The sequence below is a fragment of the Poeciliopsis prolifica genome, unplaced genomic scaffold, assembly GCF_027474105.1.
Source record: "Poeciliopsis prolifica strain line A6 unplaced genomic scaffold, Auburn_PproV2 SCAFFOLD041, whole genome shotgun sequence".
NCBI lineage: Eukaryota > Metazoa > Chordata > Actinopteri > Cyprinodontiformes > Poeciliidae > Poeciliopsis > Poeciliopsis prolifica.
The window spans coordinates 2,178,139-2,195,625 of NW_026562416.1; the positions used below are offsets into that span (position 1 = coordinate 2,178,139).

General features: G+C 38.8%; 1 protein-coding gene across 4 annotated transcripts in view; it reads right to left on the reverse strand.

Moving 5' to 3' along the window:
- Positions 1-483: 483 nt before the first annotated feature.
- Positions 484-17,487, reverse strand: part of cica (capicua transcriptional repressor a) — a 39,695-nt gene continuing 22,691 nt past the window's right edge. For 2 of the 4 annotated variants that reach the window (XM_055055089.1, XM_055055090.1), the window contains exons 9-22: positions 17,099-17,274; positions 14,658-14,790; positions 13,428-13,510; positions 12,102-12,486; positions 11,881-11,999; positions 11,162-11,304; positions 10,164-10,383; positions 9,232-9,490; positions 8,093-8,259; positions 6,865-7,091; positions 5,616-5,767; positions 5,362-5,496; positions 4,593-4,721; positions 484-4,459 (exon numbers count right to left, since the gene is read on the reverse strand). In XM_055055089.1, the coding sequence (XP_054911064.1) occupies positions 4,218-4,459; positions 4,593-4,721; positions 5,362-5,496; positions 5,616-5,767; positions 6,865-7,091; positions 8,093-8,259; positions 9,232-9,490; positions 10,164-10,383; positions 11,162-11,304; positions 11,881-11,999; positions 12,102-12,486; positions 13,428-13,510; positions 14,658-14,790; positions 17,099-17,274 (2,570 nt within the window). In that variant the 3' untranslated portion in view covers positions 484-4,217. The remainder of the gene's footprint in view (positions 4,460-4,592; positions 4,722-5,361; positions 5,497-5,615; positions 5,768-6,864; positions 7,092-8,092; positions 8,260-9,231; positions 9,491-10,163; positions 10,384-11,161; positions 11,305-11,880; positions 12,000-12,101; positions 12,487-13,427; positions 13,511-14,657; positions 14,791-17,098; positions 17,275-17,487) is intronic. The other 2 variants (XM_055055092.1, XM_055055091.1) reach the window with 2 other exon arrangements.

A 17,487-nucleotide genomic window follows, 5' to 3' on the forward strand; every position in this document is an offset into this window, starting at 1 on the left:
ACTTTAGGAAGCTCATTGTCATTTTTCAAAGAGCATCTGAAAGCACATTCATAATTTTTCACTCTTCAAATAATAAAAACAGTATAAAAATAATTTACTAAACAAATAGTTTGACTATGATTATTGTCTTTTACAAGTTTACAGAATCAACAGGAATTTAAATATTGTTTATTTCTCTTAGTTCTGTTCAGTTTTTTCTTTTGCCATTGCTTTTTGGTTTTGGTTTTCTTCTTTCACATGTGCATAAAAAGGTTAAAGAATGACTTGAGAAAATAAATAATAAATCATTGCTGGTACTTTTAATGCCATTTTTTGTGGCAATCTAGTGCAAATATTGCAGAACAAACATTTAAAAAATGTTGCATTTATATTAAAAACTATACCTGGTTCTTTTAAATATTTATCTAGAAGGTTGCTTTGTTTAAACATATTTTAAATGTAGGAAGAGATGCAAACTACAGATAAAAACTCAACAACACAAAGCATTGTGTTAGATCTTTAATATTTAGTTTCTTTTTGTTGTCATTTAGAAATATTGCACATGGTCAACATGCCTGCTTATGAGATAACACTCACATTGCTCATCCTACAAATTCCTTCTCCAAAGTAAGGATAGGTTTATTTTAGAAGCACAATCATACAGTGTACACGCATACATGTGTATGAGTGCATGCATGTCTGTGCGGGTGTGTGCAAGAGCGCATGTGATCGCACATGCACACAGATCGACACTCAACAGCCCTAAAGAACCCCCATAGTGACGTGATCTGGTAGTCTACTATTAACCTGTGTATGTTTATTCATATATGTACTAAAACGAGTCTCCTGCATACGTGATATATATATATATATATTTATATATGTCTCCTGAATCAGCTGAGTTTATTAACAGTCTAGATGGCTGAGAAAATAGTCACGGTGACTATAAAAATACCGTCTCTTGAGTAGGAATACAGAAAAATATGCTGACGATGACGTTGCTGAGAGGTGAAAGGAGACCTGCCTGCATGTGCAAAAACATACACATCCCCCAAAACACAGACATAGATGCACAAATATGGAAATACCTGTAATATATTTATATATATTTTGTCACACATCCATATGTATACAGAGAAATAAAAGAGATACCCATAATAAGAACTACCCCCGCTCCACTCTTCACCAAAGAAGCAAAGAGCCAAAAAAGTGCTATTCAAATAATTGTCGTTGACTTTTAGTAAGTTATGCTCTCTATCTCTTCAACAATGACAATATTTGTGATTCTTTTTTGTTTTTTTGCTGTTTTTTTTTTTAAACCATAGTTCATCACAACAGCTCATTCCTCAGACTGTACTGCAAAAACACAAAATCTTACAATGTATTTGTGGTCTAGTTTCCAGTGCAAATATCTTGAATACGCTTGGAATAAGAGAAAATTAACATAAGTAACGTTTTCACAAGATTTAGAAGTTGTTTTATGTCAATAATTTATTGATATTGATGAACGTTTGGACAAGGATTTTAAGTAAAATCAAGAAAATTATCAATAACTCAACCCAGGAAAAAGGCTTCAGTCAGAGGCTGCAACACAGACTGCTACAGGAGATCCTTCCTGCCCACAGCCATCACCATCTACAATAACTCTGAAGAATTATAATTTAATATTTAATTTTCCTTTGGAATCAATAAAATATTTTTGAATTTGGATTGAAAAGTGGAACAAAATGTTTTTCCCATATTATGAGTTAAAATGTTTACTACCTTTTAAAATCAATATTAAATAATTATTGATTCCCTGTAAAAACACCAAAAATGATCATGGAACATACATGACAAAAGACTGACTTTGTAACTGTCAGTTTAGAGTAGTAAGTGTAGTTTCTAGTCCAATTGAAATAAGTTAAAGCTAACTTATATGTAACTTTTCAACAGGATACATTAGCTTGTGTTAAGTGAGAAATTTCTTAATATTGATGAAAAAGTACAAGCTCCCTTACAAGACATTTTAACATAATATAGCAACGATGTTTTCATCAATGTTGAGAAATTAATGACATAAAACAAGCTTCTATAACTTGTTGAAAAGTTACTTCTAAGTTATTTTTGTCTTAATTTCAGTGCACTAAGATATTTGCAATAAAACCTAGACAATAATTTTTAGGATTTTGTGTTTTTTCAGTGGAACCTTCAGAGACACAGAAAGACAGTTACAAAGTCAGTCTTTTGTCATCTATATTCCATGATGATTGTTTCATAATTGTTTGCTGTGTTAAGTTTTTATGGAGCACTGCCTTATTTCTGAAATATGGTTTACAAATAAACTGTCATTTAACAGGAAGAATAGAACAAAATAATTCATACTAAAGATACTTGTACTAGAATCTAGAATGAAAATACTGTCATATTTTGTGTTTTTGCAGTTAAAACAAGCTACTGCATCTTGCTAAAAAGTCATTTGTTTTATTCGAAGTGTACTAAGATATTTGCACGAGACGCTGCAGAGGTGGGCAACTCCAGGCCTTAAGGGCCTCCTGCAACTTTCAGGTGTCTCTACTTCAACACATCTGAGTCAAATGATGAGGTCATTAGCAGGACTCTGGAGAACCTGACTGCACTTGGGAGGTGATTCAGTTATAGGATTCAAGTGTGTTGGACCAGGGAGACGTTGCAGGACACCGGCCCTCCAGCACCAGGGTTGCCCACGCATACGCCAGACCAAAAATACTTGGTAAGATTTTGTGTTTTTGCAGTGCTGCTCTTAATTTAATATCTATGGCACAAAGCCTTGCCCCTCCCCGCCCAAAATAAAGACCTATTTCCAAAAAAAATAAATGTCCTATTGCACCATTTGATGGGAAAGGATAAAGTGTCGAGACGAGAGGAAGAGAGGGAAAGGGAGAAAGGGTGGGAGGGCTCCAGGTTTTGCCCTCCAGGGCTGGTCTAGGATCTGCTTTCCCTGAACTGAACCCAAACCAGAACCATCCTGAGCTACATAACGCTTGACCCGGGACCAGTGCTTAAGGGCACTTTCTAACAAATCTTTGAATGGGGAGGGAAAGACGGGTTGGGAAAACATACGGAACGAGGTTATTTTTACCAAAACAATCTCTTAGAAACAATACTTTCCTGATTGAACTTGTGGCGACCCCCGTCGACAACAAGAGGCCACACAAATTGTGCAAACACCTGATTTCAACGATTTTTTTGTTTTTCTTTACAAAACCACAAACCAAACCCCGCCCCGCCCTGTTTCTGAGTCCGGGTGGGGGAGGGAGGGGGCAGACGGATTTATCCCCTTCTTCGTCCAGTTTCCTGCTTTCTTTCTTTCTCTTCTTCTTTTTTTTAAAAGTTTTTATGCTGGAGAAGAAACACAATAAGAGCCACGAGAGAGACAGAGAGAAAAAACAGGCCACGGTAAAACTGGTTATTTCCACGGCAACGATAACGAGAAGAAAAGCGTCATTTCTGAGAAGTTTGGTTAAGATCTTGCTTTTCTGGAGTTTATGCCTCCAAATCTTTACATAATCTCATACAGACTCAGATATCCGGCTCCGTCCGTCGTAATGGCAACAACTGAAGGTGCAAAGGTTGGTCACTACATCCCGATTCTGCGTCTCCGACTCTCTACAATCACGTGAAACGGTGCAGGCCGATGGCTTTCTCCGACCCGGGTTGATTATCTACGTGTGTGTGCGCGCTGTCTGTCCTGCAGCATCGAGGGGCTGTGAGTTATCAGTGGAGGTCGTTGGGGTTGTGTTTGCAGCCCGACCACGGTGCTGAGGAGGTCAGAGGTCAGGTCGATGGCATCTGAGGGGTGGCTGGCTGGCTGGCAACAGCAAACTGCATCTGCACGGTAAGGTAAGTGACATAGTGCCTTTGTGTGTCGTGTCCTTGGTTGTGGCAACAACCAAGTGTAACAGTCTGATTTGGTTTGTGTGTGTGTGTGTGTGTGTGTGTGTACCAGAGAGACAGAGAGTGTGTACCGCAGAGTTTGCTCCAAACTGCTGCAATGTGCTGAGCGCAGACCTGGGCAACATTCAGGACAAAAGGAAATTCAAGAAGCACTTGCTGTGGTTCCAACACATTAAGATTAGACAATCAAAGCTAGTCTTGAGGAGTCTTATTTTTGCCCAGGTCTAGTGGAAATCAGTGCCACAAACCCTTCTCTCTTCATCTTTCAGTGAAATTATTTTCCTGATTCCCGATCTCCTCTGTTTTGTTGTTTGTTTGTTTTTTTACGATCCTTCGTTTTTCGGTTCCTCCAAGTTTTGGCCTTTGTCTCCCTGATGCTCCGCCCCGCCATCGTCCCGCGCTGATTGGCCGTGGGACGGGGCGGGCCCAGCTTCGGACGACTCGAGCGTCCCCGGCGTCGCTGTCTGCATGATCTTCTGACGAACCTCGCGGATCTTCAACTGCAGACACAACTTGGTGGGGAATGTGTCCGGGTAGCGCGCCTGGAAAGAAGCCGTGGCCTGAGCTGCAGAGACGAGACAGAGAAGAGGAGGACAATGTTCAATCAATCAATCAAGTTTATTTGTATAGGACATGTCAGCAACATGACAGTTCAAAATAAATGTAATTGCTTTCATCAGGACAGAGACTGGATGTACCTGAAGGAAAGAAGCCGTGTTCCTGAAAAAGCTGCATGACCAGCGCGCGACGTTGGTCCAGTGTCCTCCGCAGAGACGAGTACGGGACCCTGTCCGGGTCTCCCGGGGGGACGTCGCCTTCCGGACCTGCTGCAACAACAAACAACCTCACAAAACGGCTCATACGCCATCTGACTGCAAAAAGATAAAATAAAATCTTACTAAGTATTCAAAGTGGTTTACAGCATAAAAACATAATGCAGTCGCCAGTTATGAAACAAGTTATAGGTATTTCCAGAAACCATCATCAATTTAAATACATATAGTAGAAGACTGACTTTGTAACTGCCTTTATGTGCTTCTGAAAGTTCCACTGCAAAAATACAAAATCTTACCAATAATTTCTGACTAGTTTCCATATTGCAAATATGTTAATATATTTAATAAATTATAAGTAACTTTTCAGCAAGATGTAGGAACTTGTTCTAAGTTAATAAACCCTTAATATTCATGAAAAATGTCTAATTTTATTGGCAGATTATTTCGTATTGGGAAAATGTCTTGTTTTTAGTGAAATAATTTGCGAGTGGAACTAGTACTTTTTCATTAATATTAAGAAATTACTGACTTAAAATGAACTTCTATAGCTTGCCTAAATTTTACTTAAGTTAGTTTTGTTTCATTTCAAGTCCACAAAGATATTTGCACAAGAAACTAGACCAAAAATACTTGGTAAGATTTAGTGTTTTGCGCCTGGAGTCACCTGGAGGCGGCTCTGCAACAGTCGTACCTGGTCTGTCGAACGTAAAGATGTCTCCCTCGCACTTGGCAGCGCTTTTTGGGGTGCTGGGCTCCGAGCTGCAGCTGGAGAGACGGCGGGTCTTCCTTCTGGGGGAGCTGGGGTCCTCTGCTGCCCCGTCAAGATCTGGAGAGATCCAGCAAATTTAGACGTTTAAGAAAGAAAATGTAAAGTTTCAGTACACTGCATCTAATGGGGATCCAAATAAAAGAGAAGAAAGTAAAAGTCTTGCAGGTCCGACTCACCGGTGGAGTTGCGTCTCTTCTTGCGGTAGCTTCCCAGGATGGCTCTGGGAGAGGTGGCCAGGCTCTGCAGCGTGGGCGACGGAAGAACCTCCTCTGGGTTAAACTCTGGCAGCTCAGCAAAGCGCTCCTCGAACGACGTCTCCGACAAAACCCTGAAGATGAAAACATGGCCGCGTCATCAGCTGACAGAGATATTATCTTTAACAACAAGAATACTGCGATTTTAGTTGTTTTTACCTACTCAACCATAAACAAGCATGAACTATTTATATTGAGCAAATAAAGTCATCATATTTTTATGTTTTGTAGAAACGAGATTGTAGATGGAAAATTTCAAGTGGTTTTCATGTTTTCCTTGAAAGGCATTGAGTTGCTTATCATCCTGAACTCGATTGAAGAAAACAGAAAACCAATAAATTTGGGTTCACCGAGGTGAACTTTCAACGAGTTGATGCGGTCCTGGTTACCATGACAAGAAAAGGAACCCATAAAACTTGGACGAGATTACTTTGTGTTGCATCTTGTGAGTAGATTTTAATTGAAAAGTTAAAATCTAATTAATCTAAACTGGATCTCTTTAAGCAAAATAACATTTTTATTCACGTTTTTCTACTTTCATGTGCTTTGACTTTCAACTGCTTCTAAAATGTTCCAACGTTAAAAAAAAGTCGATGTTTTCTGGTGCCTGATGAACAAACCGTTTCAAAAACCTCCCAATTGTTAAGTCAATTGGGACACAAGCTGAGCTTCAACACATTTGGTCAGCTGGTTTTATTGCTCTATGTCCAACTCAAGGATCTGATCTGGTTAAAATATAACGGGAATCTCCTCAGAGTGTTTCCTCAATCATTCAGGGCTACTTCTGCTGTCCTTCCTCTCTCTCTCTGCTTCTTCCGGTCCTTTCCCAGCGGCCTAAATAAAGCACGTCCAGGGTGCAGCACTCTGCCCACACACACACACACACACACACACACACCACACACCACACACACACACACACACACACACACACACACACACACACACACACACACACACAGCAAACATAGCTCCCACTACGGCCTTATGAAGCTGGAAGTTGGCTGCAAAATGAGTGCTAACAGATGGGAGTCCTGCCTCATCCTCAGAATGTGTTTTATGAGCAGATTTTAAATTTTTTTATCATCCAAAATCAGCAGAAAATATGTCTGAAATCCTGTTTTTATGTGGTTATTTTCTGTTTTCAGAGCTTGTTTAAAAAGATACTCACTTGTCATGAGAGTCGGGGGTCTTTTTGAGTGGAGGGGGGCGAAACTTGGTTCTCTTGGAGGAGAAGGAGGAGGAAGAGGAGGAAGAGGAAGAGCATGAAGAGGAAGAGGAGGATGAGGAGGAGGAGGAAGAGGAGGAAGGGGTTTCTTTTTCTGCTGGTGGCGGTGGAGGCGGGTCCAGACCCGAGGACGGGGGCGGAGGAGGTGGCGGAGGAGAACGAGGTCCAGTCTGGTGGGGAACACATGGTTCAGATATTTGGATTTCCTGATAAAACTCTTAAAATTAAATCAACATAATGTTGGAAGAGACACGATTTTATGTTAGAAAGGTTTGAAAATCAAAACTTCAATTTCAGTGACTCCATTAAGAGATAGAAAATAATTATGTTTGGTAAAATTCCTTAGCAATCCTTAAAAATAAAACATTTTTTATATGATCACTTCTATAAATAATAAGGCAATTAGTAGTAATATTACTACTGCTAGTAGTAATATTATAATAATATATTGTGATATTGATTATTTTATGAACATGAAATATATTCTTAAAATAATATTAATAATAATAATAATAATGACTTAATTAATAGATAACAGTGATACATTTAAATTGCTATATTATTATTGATTTATTTAATAGATAAATAATAGTTATTAACATTATCGATGAAACTATTACATTTATTAAATATAATAGCAATAATTTAATTACTATTGCAAAATTTTGTAGCAATAATTTGCGATAATAATATCTACTAATTGTGGATTAGATTTACGTATATTAATTAATATTTTCTATTTTAATGCTAAATTAATTTATAGCTATATTAAATGATATAGGTATTAATTACCTACACTGACAAATAATAAATATAAAACATGTTAATGAGGTCACATCTTGCAGGAAGTGCTGATACCATATTTGGATTTGAAGCGTTTTCACCACATTCTCTCATGAATCTTACAACTATTTTACATTTTTTCTCCATCTGTTTATTTTTTTTCCTTGCATTTTATTCTTTTGTTTTTTTTATTCCTACAAAAAGTTGCAACATTATTTATATATTATCACTTAAAGAAATAAAAACACTTTGACTTTTGGAGGAAATTTAATTTCATTTAACTGAAACAACTTTCATGAATGCTAAGCTAGGATACAGTAAAGAAAATATTCAGCATAAAGACGTTCATAATGTTTGTTATGGCAGAATTTGCTGAACCTGTTTTTACCTCTTTGCTGTTATTCGTCGTCGCGTTGCGGTCGTCTCTGTCCATTTCTTTGGCTTCCTTCTTCACTCCGCCTCGCCCTTCGTCTGCCTCACTGTGTCGCTCCCTCTCAGTTTCATCACACATATTTTCTTCCTTGATGCTCAGGCTGATGTCTTCTTCTTTTTTCACTGGAAAAACAAAACAAATCAAATTAATTGCTGACACAGAAACAAAGAACCAACTTTTATTCTGTTTTGGTTTGTAAATGTAGAAATTTTCCAACAACCTTGCAGCCTTTGAATCTGCTTTCCACATCAGAGTGTCTGTATCATATCTGCATTGTATCATATTTCTTAAAGCAAACAAGTTTTCAGCAGAAAGGACACATAATGCTCATATCCAGGACACGTTGTGTTTTTCAGAAAAAAATGGATATTCAACTAATTATTGATTAAAATACTCCATCCATAACTTTTACATGTTCCAAACAACCTGAATGCTAATTTGAAAGCAACGTTTTGTTTTTCACACAGATTTTTTTATATTTTACTGTTTTTCAGGAATATAGTGGGCGTTTTCGCACATTGAGGACTTGCAACCTAATTCTATAACTTGTGCTCTGAGTGATTCCATGATATTATTAATTTTACAGAATGTTTTTTTTTCCTTTTTGCAGTTTGTGAACCATTTGGAACAAGGGTTGTTGCTGTTTAGTTTGACATTTTTTGTATTTTAAGGACTAAAATGATAATAATTCATAACAGTAACAAAAAAATTACAAAATCAGATGAAAGAAATTTTTTCTAAATCAGTTTGTTTCAATATAAAACTAACAAAATCTGCAGGCGTGCCTCTGTGTCTGGTGAAGTTTTGGATAAAAAAACATGTTTGTTTCTCATTCAGTGAGTAGAAAATTAAGACGAGTAAAAATACTTCATAATAAAATTACTGAAGTAAAAGTAAACAAGAACATTGTAGTAAAAATACTCCTAAAAGTATTTTTTTTCCCAAAGAAGTTACTTAAGTACATGAGTAAATATAAGTAGTTATTAAAAAACTATGCAGAAGTGAAAAACGTGTTTTGGTCCATCCCAGGTAAATCCTTGCACTGTTCTGTTTTTGATTGTAAAGGTTCATAAACTGGACTTGAGGACGTTTACCTGCTGCGCCTCCGTTTTCACAGCTGCCCATCGAGCAGCTTGGGTTGCAGCCCGACGACCCTTCGGTCTCTGAGTCCAGCTGGCTCTCCTGTTTCACCTCCACCTTCGTTCCGGTTCCCGGCTGAAAGGTCGCCACCGCCGAAGCCGGGTTAATGGCGTCCTGGGCTGGAGACGCCATGGCAGGCGGCACGGCAGCGGCCAACGGGACCACACCGGTCGCCAGAGCAACGGTTTGTGCAGGGTAGATGGCAGTTAGTACCTGAAAGGCCAAACAGGTTTAAGATTGGTGAAATACATACTGGAGGTCATGGTTGGGTTTACGAGTGGCTAGCACACAAAACTTGTGATGCTGCCTGTGTTAGAATCAGTCAGAAGTCACAGAGGCTCTTCGTACCTTTGGCTAATATCCATATATTTGTTTTATAAGCAAATTAAAAACAGCAGATCTACAGTTTTTAAATGAATGTCCAGTAGTGGACTCTGCTAAGTACAAAGAAATTTCTCCTAACCTTAAAGTACTAGAGCGCTACTCCAAAACGGTATTTAACAGAAACTAATGCTAAAGCACTGCAGCAACCTGGAAGTTCAAAAAGCTAATGCTAAAAGCGCCAACTTCAATTCAGATTATGTCTGACCTTGAACGACAATAATCCTCAAGCATCAATTTAACTTTGACATTCTGAATTGTATGGAGTATAATGTCCTTAGATATTGTATTTATGCTCATCTCTTCTCTGCTGTCTGGGTTTAATTTTCATTGTCTTTTATTCTAAATAATATAACTGAGATAAAAGGAGCGGTAGAACTGGAGCAGGAGAAACAGAACTGCTATGTAAACGTCTTCAGCCACTTCAAAATAAGAGCATGAATATAAACAACTTTATAAATTAGAGCTTTTGAATTTATCCGAGCTTGGTGCGCTAAAGCGGTACCTGACGGCCCACGGCGGTCTGGCCCGGAGGGGTCTGCGACTGAGCGCCGAGGGGCGGAGCCTGAGCCAGCAGAGGCTGGACCAGGGTCTGTCCGGGCGGGGCGATGGCGGTGAACCCCAGAGTGGCCAGGTGTGACGAGAGATAGGCCGGACCGGGAGGCTGGGCGCCCTGCTGGGGCGTCACGGTGGCAACGCCTGGGCTGGACTGGACATAGGTGATTCTAAGGGAGACAAACCGCATTAGGATCGACTGTTTGAACATTGTTTAATTCTTCTATGTTTTCGTTTAGGTTAGCAAGACTTTCCTGTAATATATAAGTTTGTCTTAATCAGCTGTTCTCTGGGATTCTAAAGGTTTTTATTTTGAGTTTGGCTGATTTTCCCACTGGTGTTCAGTAAACTAACTAAAACATAAAAGTCCACAAAGTCCAATTCAATGTATTTAAAATATATTTCAAATATAAATTTGTAAGATTTTCCAGAACCATAACAAGATAGGATAAGTATATGAGTTCAAAATGTTTATTACAATAAATGCTAAAACTTATTCTTGGATAATAAGACTCTAAGTAGATTCTGGGTATTTAGGACAAGCTAATGCTAAACCAGAAGCTAATATTAAAGCGCCACACCAACACAATCTTAGCAGCAGCTCATTGGCATTTTTTAAATCAACTGAATCTTGTATAAAAATAAAATTAGGAGAAATTGGGACTAAATACTCATAATACATAACTGGACCTGATCTGACCATATAATGGGCTGTATTGGAATATGTAGGTTTGATTTGAACTGATCCGAAACCAAGTTGCTTTTAATGTGTTGAATGTGGATTAGCCTGGATCGAGACCAGTTAAATTGTTATAAGAGTTTCAGTGAATCTGTATGTTTTACCACTATGTAGTGACTTCAGTTAGCACAGCGGTAAAAACAAGACCACCATATGCAGGCGTTTATTCTGTTTATAATGTTTGGGCTTTAACATGGCGCTCCAGTCACCTGGTGGGCGGGGAGGTCAGGAGAACGGGCTGAGGCGGGGCGGCTCCGGGAGCCATCACCGCTGCCATTGATACGGGGAAGGGGCTGCCAGGGCTGGGATGGACGTTGGTCTGCACCACGGGCATGGAGGTGAGCTGGATGATCTGGAAGGACAAACAAAGGAACAAAAATGTGAAGAACATAAAATAAATATTAATGTCTCATTGGCATAAATGTTGCATTTCAAAGAAAGTGTATGGCAAGAAGTTTTCACATAAATTTGGATGCAATACATTTTGGTTTAATTAAAATATCTCTAATTATATGCAGACTTGTATAAGTCAGATTTACCATTAAGTTATATGGAGGCTTTAATTCAAGAGAATAAATTACTGATTTTGTGAAACATCTTTCAGATATCAACAAATAAATTAGGATGAGTCATTTAGTAAATGTGAGATATGTCACTTTTTGTTCTAATTAGTCGTAATTCTGATTAAACATTTAAATGTACATTTAGAGAGGAGTTATATATTATAATTTCTACAATAATAAAGGGACAGTAGGATTAAAACAAGTTGTTGGCAAAGGTGAAGGCTCTGCAGGAAGCTAAATATGAAAGCATCTATTTATTTTATTAACATTTTTTAATACATTTTTCCACAAACAGATTTACTTGTTTCTCAGTTGAATCGTGCGGCCATTTTGTTTGTGCCTGGTCTCATAAAGACGATGCTCACCTTGTTTCCTGTCGCGGGGCCGTTCTGCACAGGAAGAGGCGGAGCCACCAGGGAGATGGAGGGCAGAGGAGGCGTGGGAACCAACACATTGCTTGGCAAAACCGATGCCTGAGTTTGGACTGAGGAAAGGGAAACGGAGAAGAGATGAGTTACCGCACTCTTTGGTGACTGAGGGCCATAAATCAGTGATGATGATGATGATGATGAAGATAGGAACCCACCAGCAGCGAGCTGAGTGCCGGCTCCGCCAATCAGAACGTTGGTCTTCTTCTCCTGTGGGAGTGAGCTGAGGGCGGCGCCGCCGTCCACCGGTTTGCTGGCGATAGCGATGGGAGCGATGGGAGCAATGGGAGCGATGGGCACGCTGGCGGTCTGTCGAACCGGCGGGGGGGCCGCCCGGACCCCGCCCAGAACCTGGCCCTGCTGATGCGGACTGGCGGAGACGCCCAACCCGCCTCCAGACACTTCCTTCTTCCTGGTACCGCCCTCTTCCTCCTCCGCACCCCACTTCCTGTTCCTGTCCTCGCCGTCGCCAGGGCCTCCGGCCTCGTCCTTCGCAGAGGAGTTGGACACAGAGGAGGAGCGATTGTCCGGGTGGACGTCCTGCTGGAGGAAAAACAAGAAGAGAGGAAGAAGTTTGTCAGCTTATAGTCCAAGTTTGGTACAAATAAGGACCAAAGCTGCAACATTTGTTACGTTTTTAGTTGCTGCTGTTCCCCTACTCGCCTGTGGGGGCGCTGCACCAAGAATCAAAACTCTGAAGAAGACACTGAGCGCAACTTCCTTCTTTGCAAAATGTAAACAAAGGGGTCAGGTTTTGGGTGATTGTCCTTGCTAAAAAGAAAAAAACAACCATAAACCGTTTCTGCCGCTAGTGCGAGATTAGCACGTTTGTTTTAGTTTAATTTACCCAGAATTCCCGGAGTAAGTAGAAATAATAGAAAGAAACACAAAAAGTAGAAAAAGGGACTATCATGAAACCTGTAATGCTAAACTTGTACGAACAGATTTACTGTAATGATGAGCTGCACCTGATCAGTTTTAGGGTTTAGGATCCATCTGCAAAAATACTAAATTCTGGCTTTGATATTCAACAACATCAACATTATAAACCAGATCCCAGCAACACTTCCACACTTTGTAAAGTCATTTTATCTGTTAAACTAGAAACATTAATATTTGTATATTTCTGGAGCGTTTTTATGCTTGTCTTGCTTTGTTGATGGATCCTCCAGCTCAGTGAAGGATTTGTTTTCATTAAATTAAAGTTATAATGTGTCGATCTTTTTGTTCTTGGGTGTTAGTAATTTCAACTGTTTATACATTTATATCTAATGTTGCATGAAACCATAGATAAATTCTTTGTTTTTGCTCACAATGAAGCTGATTCTGGTTGCAACATTCCTGATTTGACTTTTCCATATGCCTCATTCCGTTAGATTTTCACTTTTGCTACAGGTTTAAATTTGATTTAATACGCTGTGTTTACGTTTTATGTCTGTATAGACCTAAATATCCAGCATGAGGACGAGTAATCCTCCACCAACCTGTCCGTCCGGTTCGTCCTCGTCGCTGTCTGTCACTCTCTCCTTGCACTTGAGGTCAATGGAGCCTTCAGGGCACGAATCCTCTGAGGGCGGAAATGTGAGACGCTATTAACATTACAGCAAAGCAGACTCTCAGCACAAAGTGTACTTGTTATGACATGATTAAACATAAATATATAACCTTCACCAACACACATGCAGAGAAATCTGGATCAAAATGCAGAAAGAAAGTGAATTGTTGGTGGTATAGCATAAAAATTACATTTTCTTTTGTACCAAATTTCCTAAAAATGACTAAATGTTTTAAAAAATGCCTTTTATTTAAATTTCCCACCTATTAGTTGTATGAAGGAAGTGTTAGGGCTTGACTGAGTATTTTTGTTTAAATAGGAAGATAAAGTCATAATTTCAGAAGAATAAATACATAATTTTACCAGAATAATGTCTCAAAATGAGATGAATTTCTCATAAAATTGTGACTTCATTCCTCTAATATTACACTATTATTCTCGTATTATTTTGACTATTTTCTCATATTACTGCAACTGTATTCTTATAACATTATGACTTTACTTTTGTAAAGGAAACAAAGTCTTGATTTTCATGCTTCGTCACAGAACTGATCTGAATTCAAATAGAAAGCTGTTAAAAAACCAAGATGGCCACCGTGAGCGTGCCGACGTCACTCTGAAACCAAAGGAGGAGAACTTTTCTTTCTGACGGTAGTCTGGAAATGGTCATATCATCCTTCACAGATTGATAAGCAGGAACAGTTGCTGATTTTTTTAATCATGGTTTTGGTAAGATTCTTCAATTTTAAATATTTTACTTCACCAGTTTAACGTTTGAGTTTTGTTTTTGTCAAATTAACAAAGTAACTGTGAAATGTGATTAGTTTTAATTTTGTATGCATTTCTAAAGATGGCTTCTTGATACTCATTTTGTTGTTGGAGAATAAAACATGAAAACAGAGCTGGTTTTGCAGTGACTTCCTGCCTCCAAACTGCTAGTATCACCATGACCAAACTGTAATCTCTGGTCTTATTTTAGCTGCCGCAGTTAATCGTCGGCACTCACGAGACGACAGATCTGCTGGGGGTTTTTTTTCTGTCAGCGCTGACACAATCGTTCTGACTCAGAAGGCCAAATTTCCTGACCATCATGAGAAGTGAAACTATCACTTTGCGGTGACGAAGAAGCCTCTCTGCTCACTCAGCTCAGATAACTCACCCATCACGTCGTCGTCTCCTTCCTCCTCGCAGATGACCATGCGCTCCTCATCGCTGGTCACATCCTCGTTGGCACCACTGTGGTACAAAGACTGAGGCGGCGGTCGGCTTCGAAACAAGCCGGTTTCGTCCTCCTGGCAGAACAGGAGAAACAGAAAAATTGCAAAAGTACAGAATTATTTTTTTGAATATTCAGGCAAATTTTGCAAACGTAGTACTAGTTGATATGGAGATTTTTTTTTAAATTCAATTACAAGAATGTATTTTTACCCCGCTTATAATATTAGCAAAATAAAGACGTGGTGCTAACAGATGAAAGCTGTAAAATTAGAAGAAAACAGTTGCTTTCATGAAAAAAAGGAAATTTGATAGTTATGAAGGTAGTTCTTTTTTCGATCCAGACTCAGTTGTTTCCACAATCGTTTCTAAATCCTGCTGCTGAAATTTGGTGAAGTTAATGATGAAGCATTTCCTGATTTGTAAAATAGAAACCAAAGTACAACACCACAAGATCATTTATTCTCACATTATTACAAGTTTATTATATTAGTACAACTTTATTGTCACAATAGTGTGACTTTATTTTTATACCTTTTTTCTTTATTTCCATATTCCAACTATATATACATGTTACAAATTTATTTTGTATTATAATGCCTTTCTTCTCATAATATTAAGACTATGCTGACCTATTTCTCACGTTACAACAAATATTTTCATGTTATGACGCCTTTCTTCACGCATTACTTTATTTTTAAATTATGACTATTCTCATATTATTATGACTTTGTTCTCACATTATGATGCCTTTATTTTCTTGTTCTGATAACTTTATTCACATTATTTAAACTTTTTTCACATGCAACTTTATTTTTTGCAACGTTATGACTTCATTCTCACGATTCCAGAAGACAAATTACTCTCAAATGAGTTCTGTTGAAACTAAGAGTTTAATATTTGGCCATAATGAACATTACTATTATTTACTGTGTGGTGTCCTGTATCAGTGTGGACTGAACTGCCACGCAGAAAGGAAGAAGCCATTACTCTGAACGCATCATAAACAGTCAAATGTTTGAGCTTCCCTCTCTGGAGCTAACTCTGATTCCTTTTCAATGTTTTATATTTTGTTTAAAATGTTTTGTACACCATAATGGTGCAAATTTGGATTTACAATCATTGATATAAAAAAATTCAGATTACAGTTTGCAAAGACCTTTTGGAGATGCTTCCTGTGTTCGGTTTCATTTGACCAGCAGGAAAAAGGGAAACTTCCCAGCCTGAGATTACTTTCTGAAGACGGAAGTGGCAGCATCGTGTTTTACCTACTTTATGTAAAACAGGTAGCATCTCGAGGAAAGAACATTGTGTGAAAATATTGAAGCAGACCAGATGAAAAGGAAATGTATGTAAAGTTCTGCTTTTGCAACAAAAAAATAATCATTGAGAAAACAACCTAAAACAAGAAGAATTGCATAAGCGAAAAGTATTTAATTTTATTGAGTTCATGCAAGCTTATGCCTTCAACTGGGTATCAAACTCTCCATTTCAGATTAAAAGTAGGCATTAAGATCTGACATCAACACAGAAATGGAAATAAAGGCCTAGCACAAATGCCAAGACTGGCGTCTCATATTCACACCTTTTTTGTAGCAGTTACAAGATGAGCAGAAGTTTCACAACATCCCACGTAGTAGTTTTTGCTGACAAACACGCAACCAAACAACAGAAGAAATCGAATGCATGCCACAAGCTTTCAAACCTGCGTCCTGAAACAGAGAAGCCGGCTGGCCGGTCGGCCGGCGTGCGTGCATGCATGCATGTGTGCATGCGCTGCTCCCCTGTGATTTGAAGTGATGCAGCCGAGGCGAAAGCTTGAGAAGTCAAAACCTTGCACTCCCACAGAACTTTCAGTGGGTTCTGCCTGCCACACAACATGCAGGGGAGAGACCATTTTGCGTCTTTTTGATCGGTAGAGTTCAATCAAACGATTCTAAAGATGTCTGCGCTTTTATTCACACGAGCTTTGCAAGTTTATTCATCTGCAGAACTGTGCAATCAAAACAAAAACCTAAATAATAGGCCTGTCACACTAAGCAATAAATCAATTGCATGATAAATTAAAATGATCTCAATTGCCATTTGCAATTGAGATTTAAAGAGACAAAAGGCCTCTGAGACTGAAATCTCACTATCTAAGGAATAGTTTGTGTAAAATATATTCAAGGAACATTGTATAATTTATCCTTTAAGGACAAACTAATGAGAAATTGGGTTTCTTTGTTGAAAACTACCACCTAAAGACATCTGTCTTTGTGTTGTTAGATGGTTTTGCTGCATGATTCTGGTGAAAAATAGTGAAAAGGCGCCATCAAAGCATTTTGATAAGAAAGTTTCTTTGTTATTTTTCTGCCTGGGAGGCTCAGATTAACGACCTCATACCTTCTTCTCCAGCTCCCGTTGCCTCTCCCTCTGCTCCAGGGTGTGAACGGCACTTTGGGAAAAGGCTCGGGGACGGGGCTGTTGGCCCCCCGAACCCCCCCCTCGACGCTCCGATGCCCCCGGCCAGCCCGGACCTCCGCCTTTTCCCTCCAGCACCTGGGACTCCGAGAGCGCATCTGGGGAAAGAGCAGAAAGCCTCATCAGGGACAAGATCAATAAAACATTTTGAATTGTTTTTATTTATTTATGATGTTGGAAACATGTGAGATTTTCTTCTTATTGCTAATAAATTAAGATGATAGGTTTTGGATTTCATTTTAATGTTCAGAAAATTATTTTAAAAGGTAAAATTGTAGAACAATTAAAATGAATTTTTTAAGATTTTCATA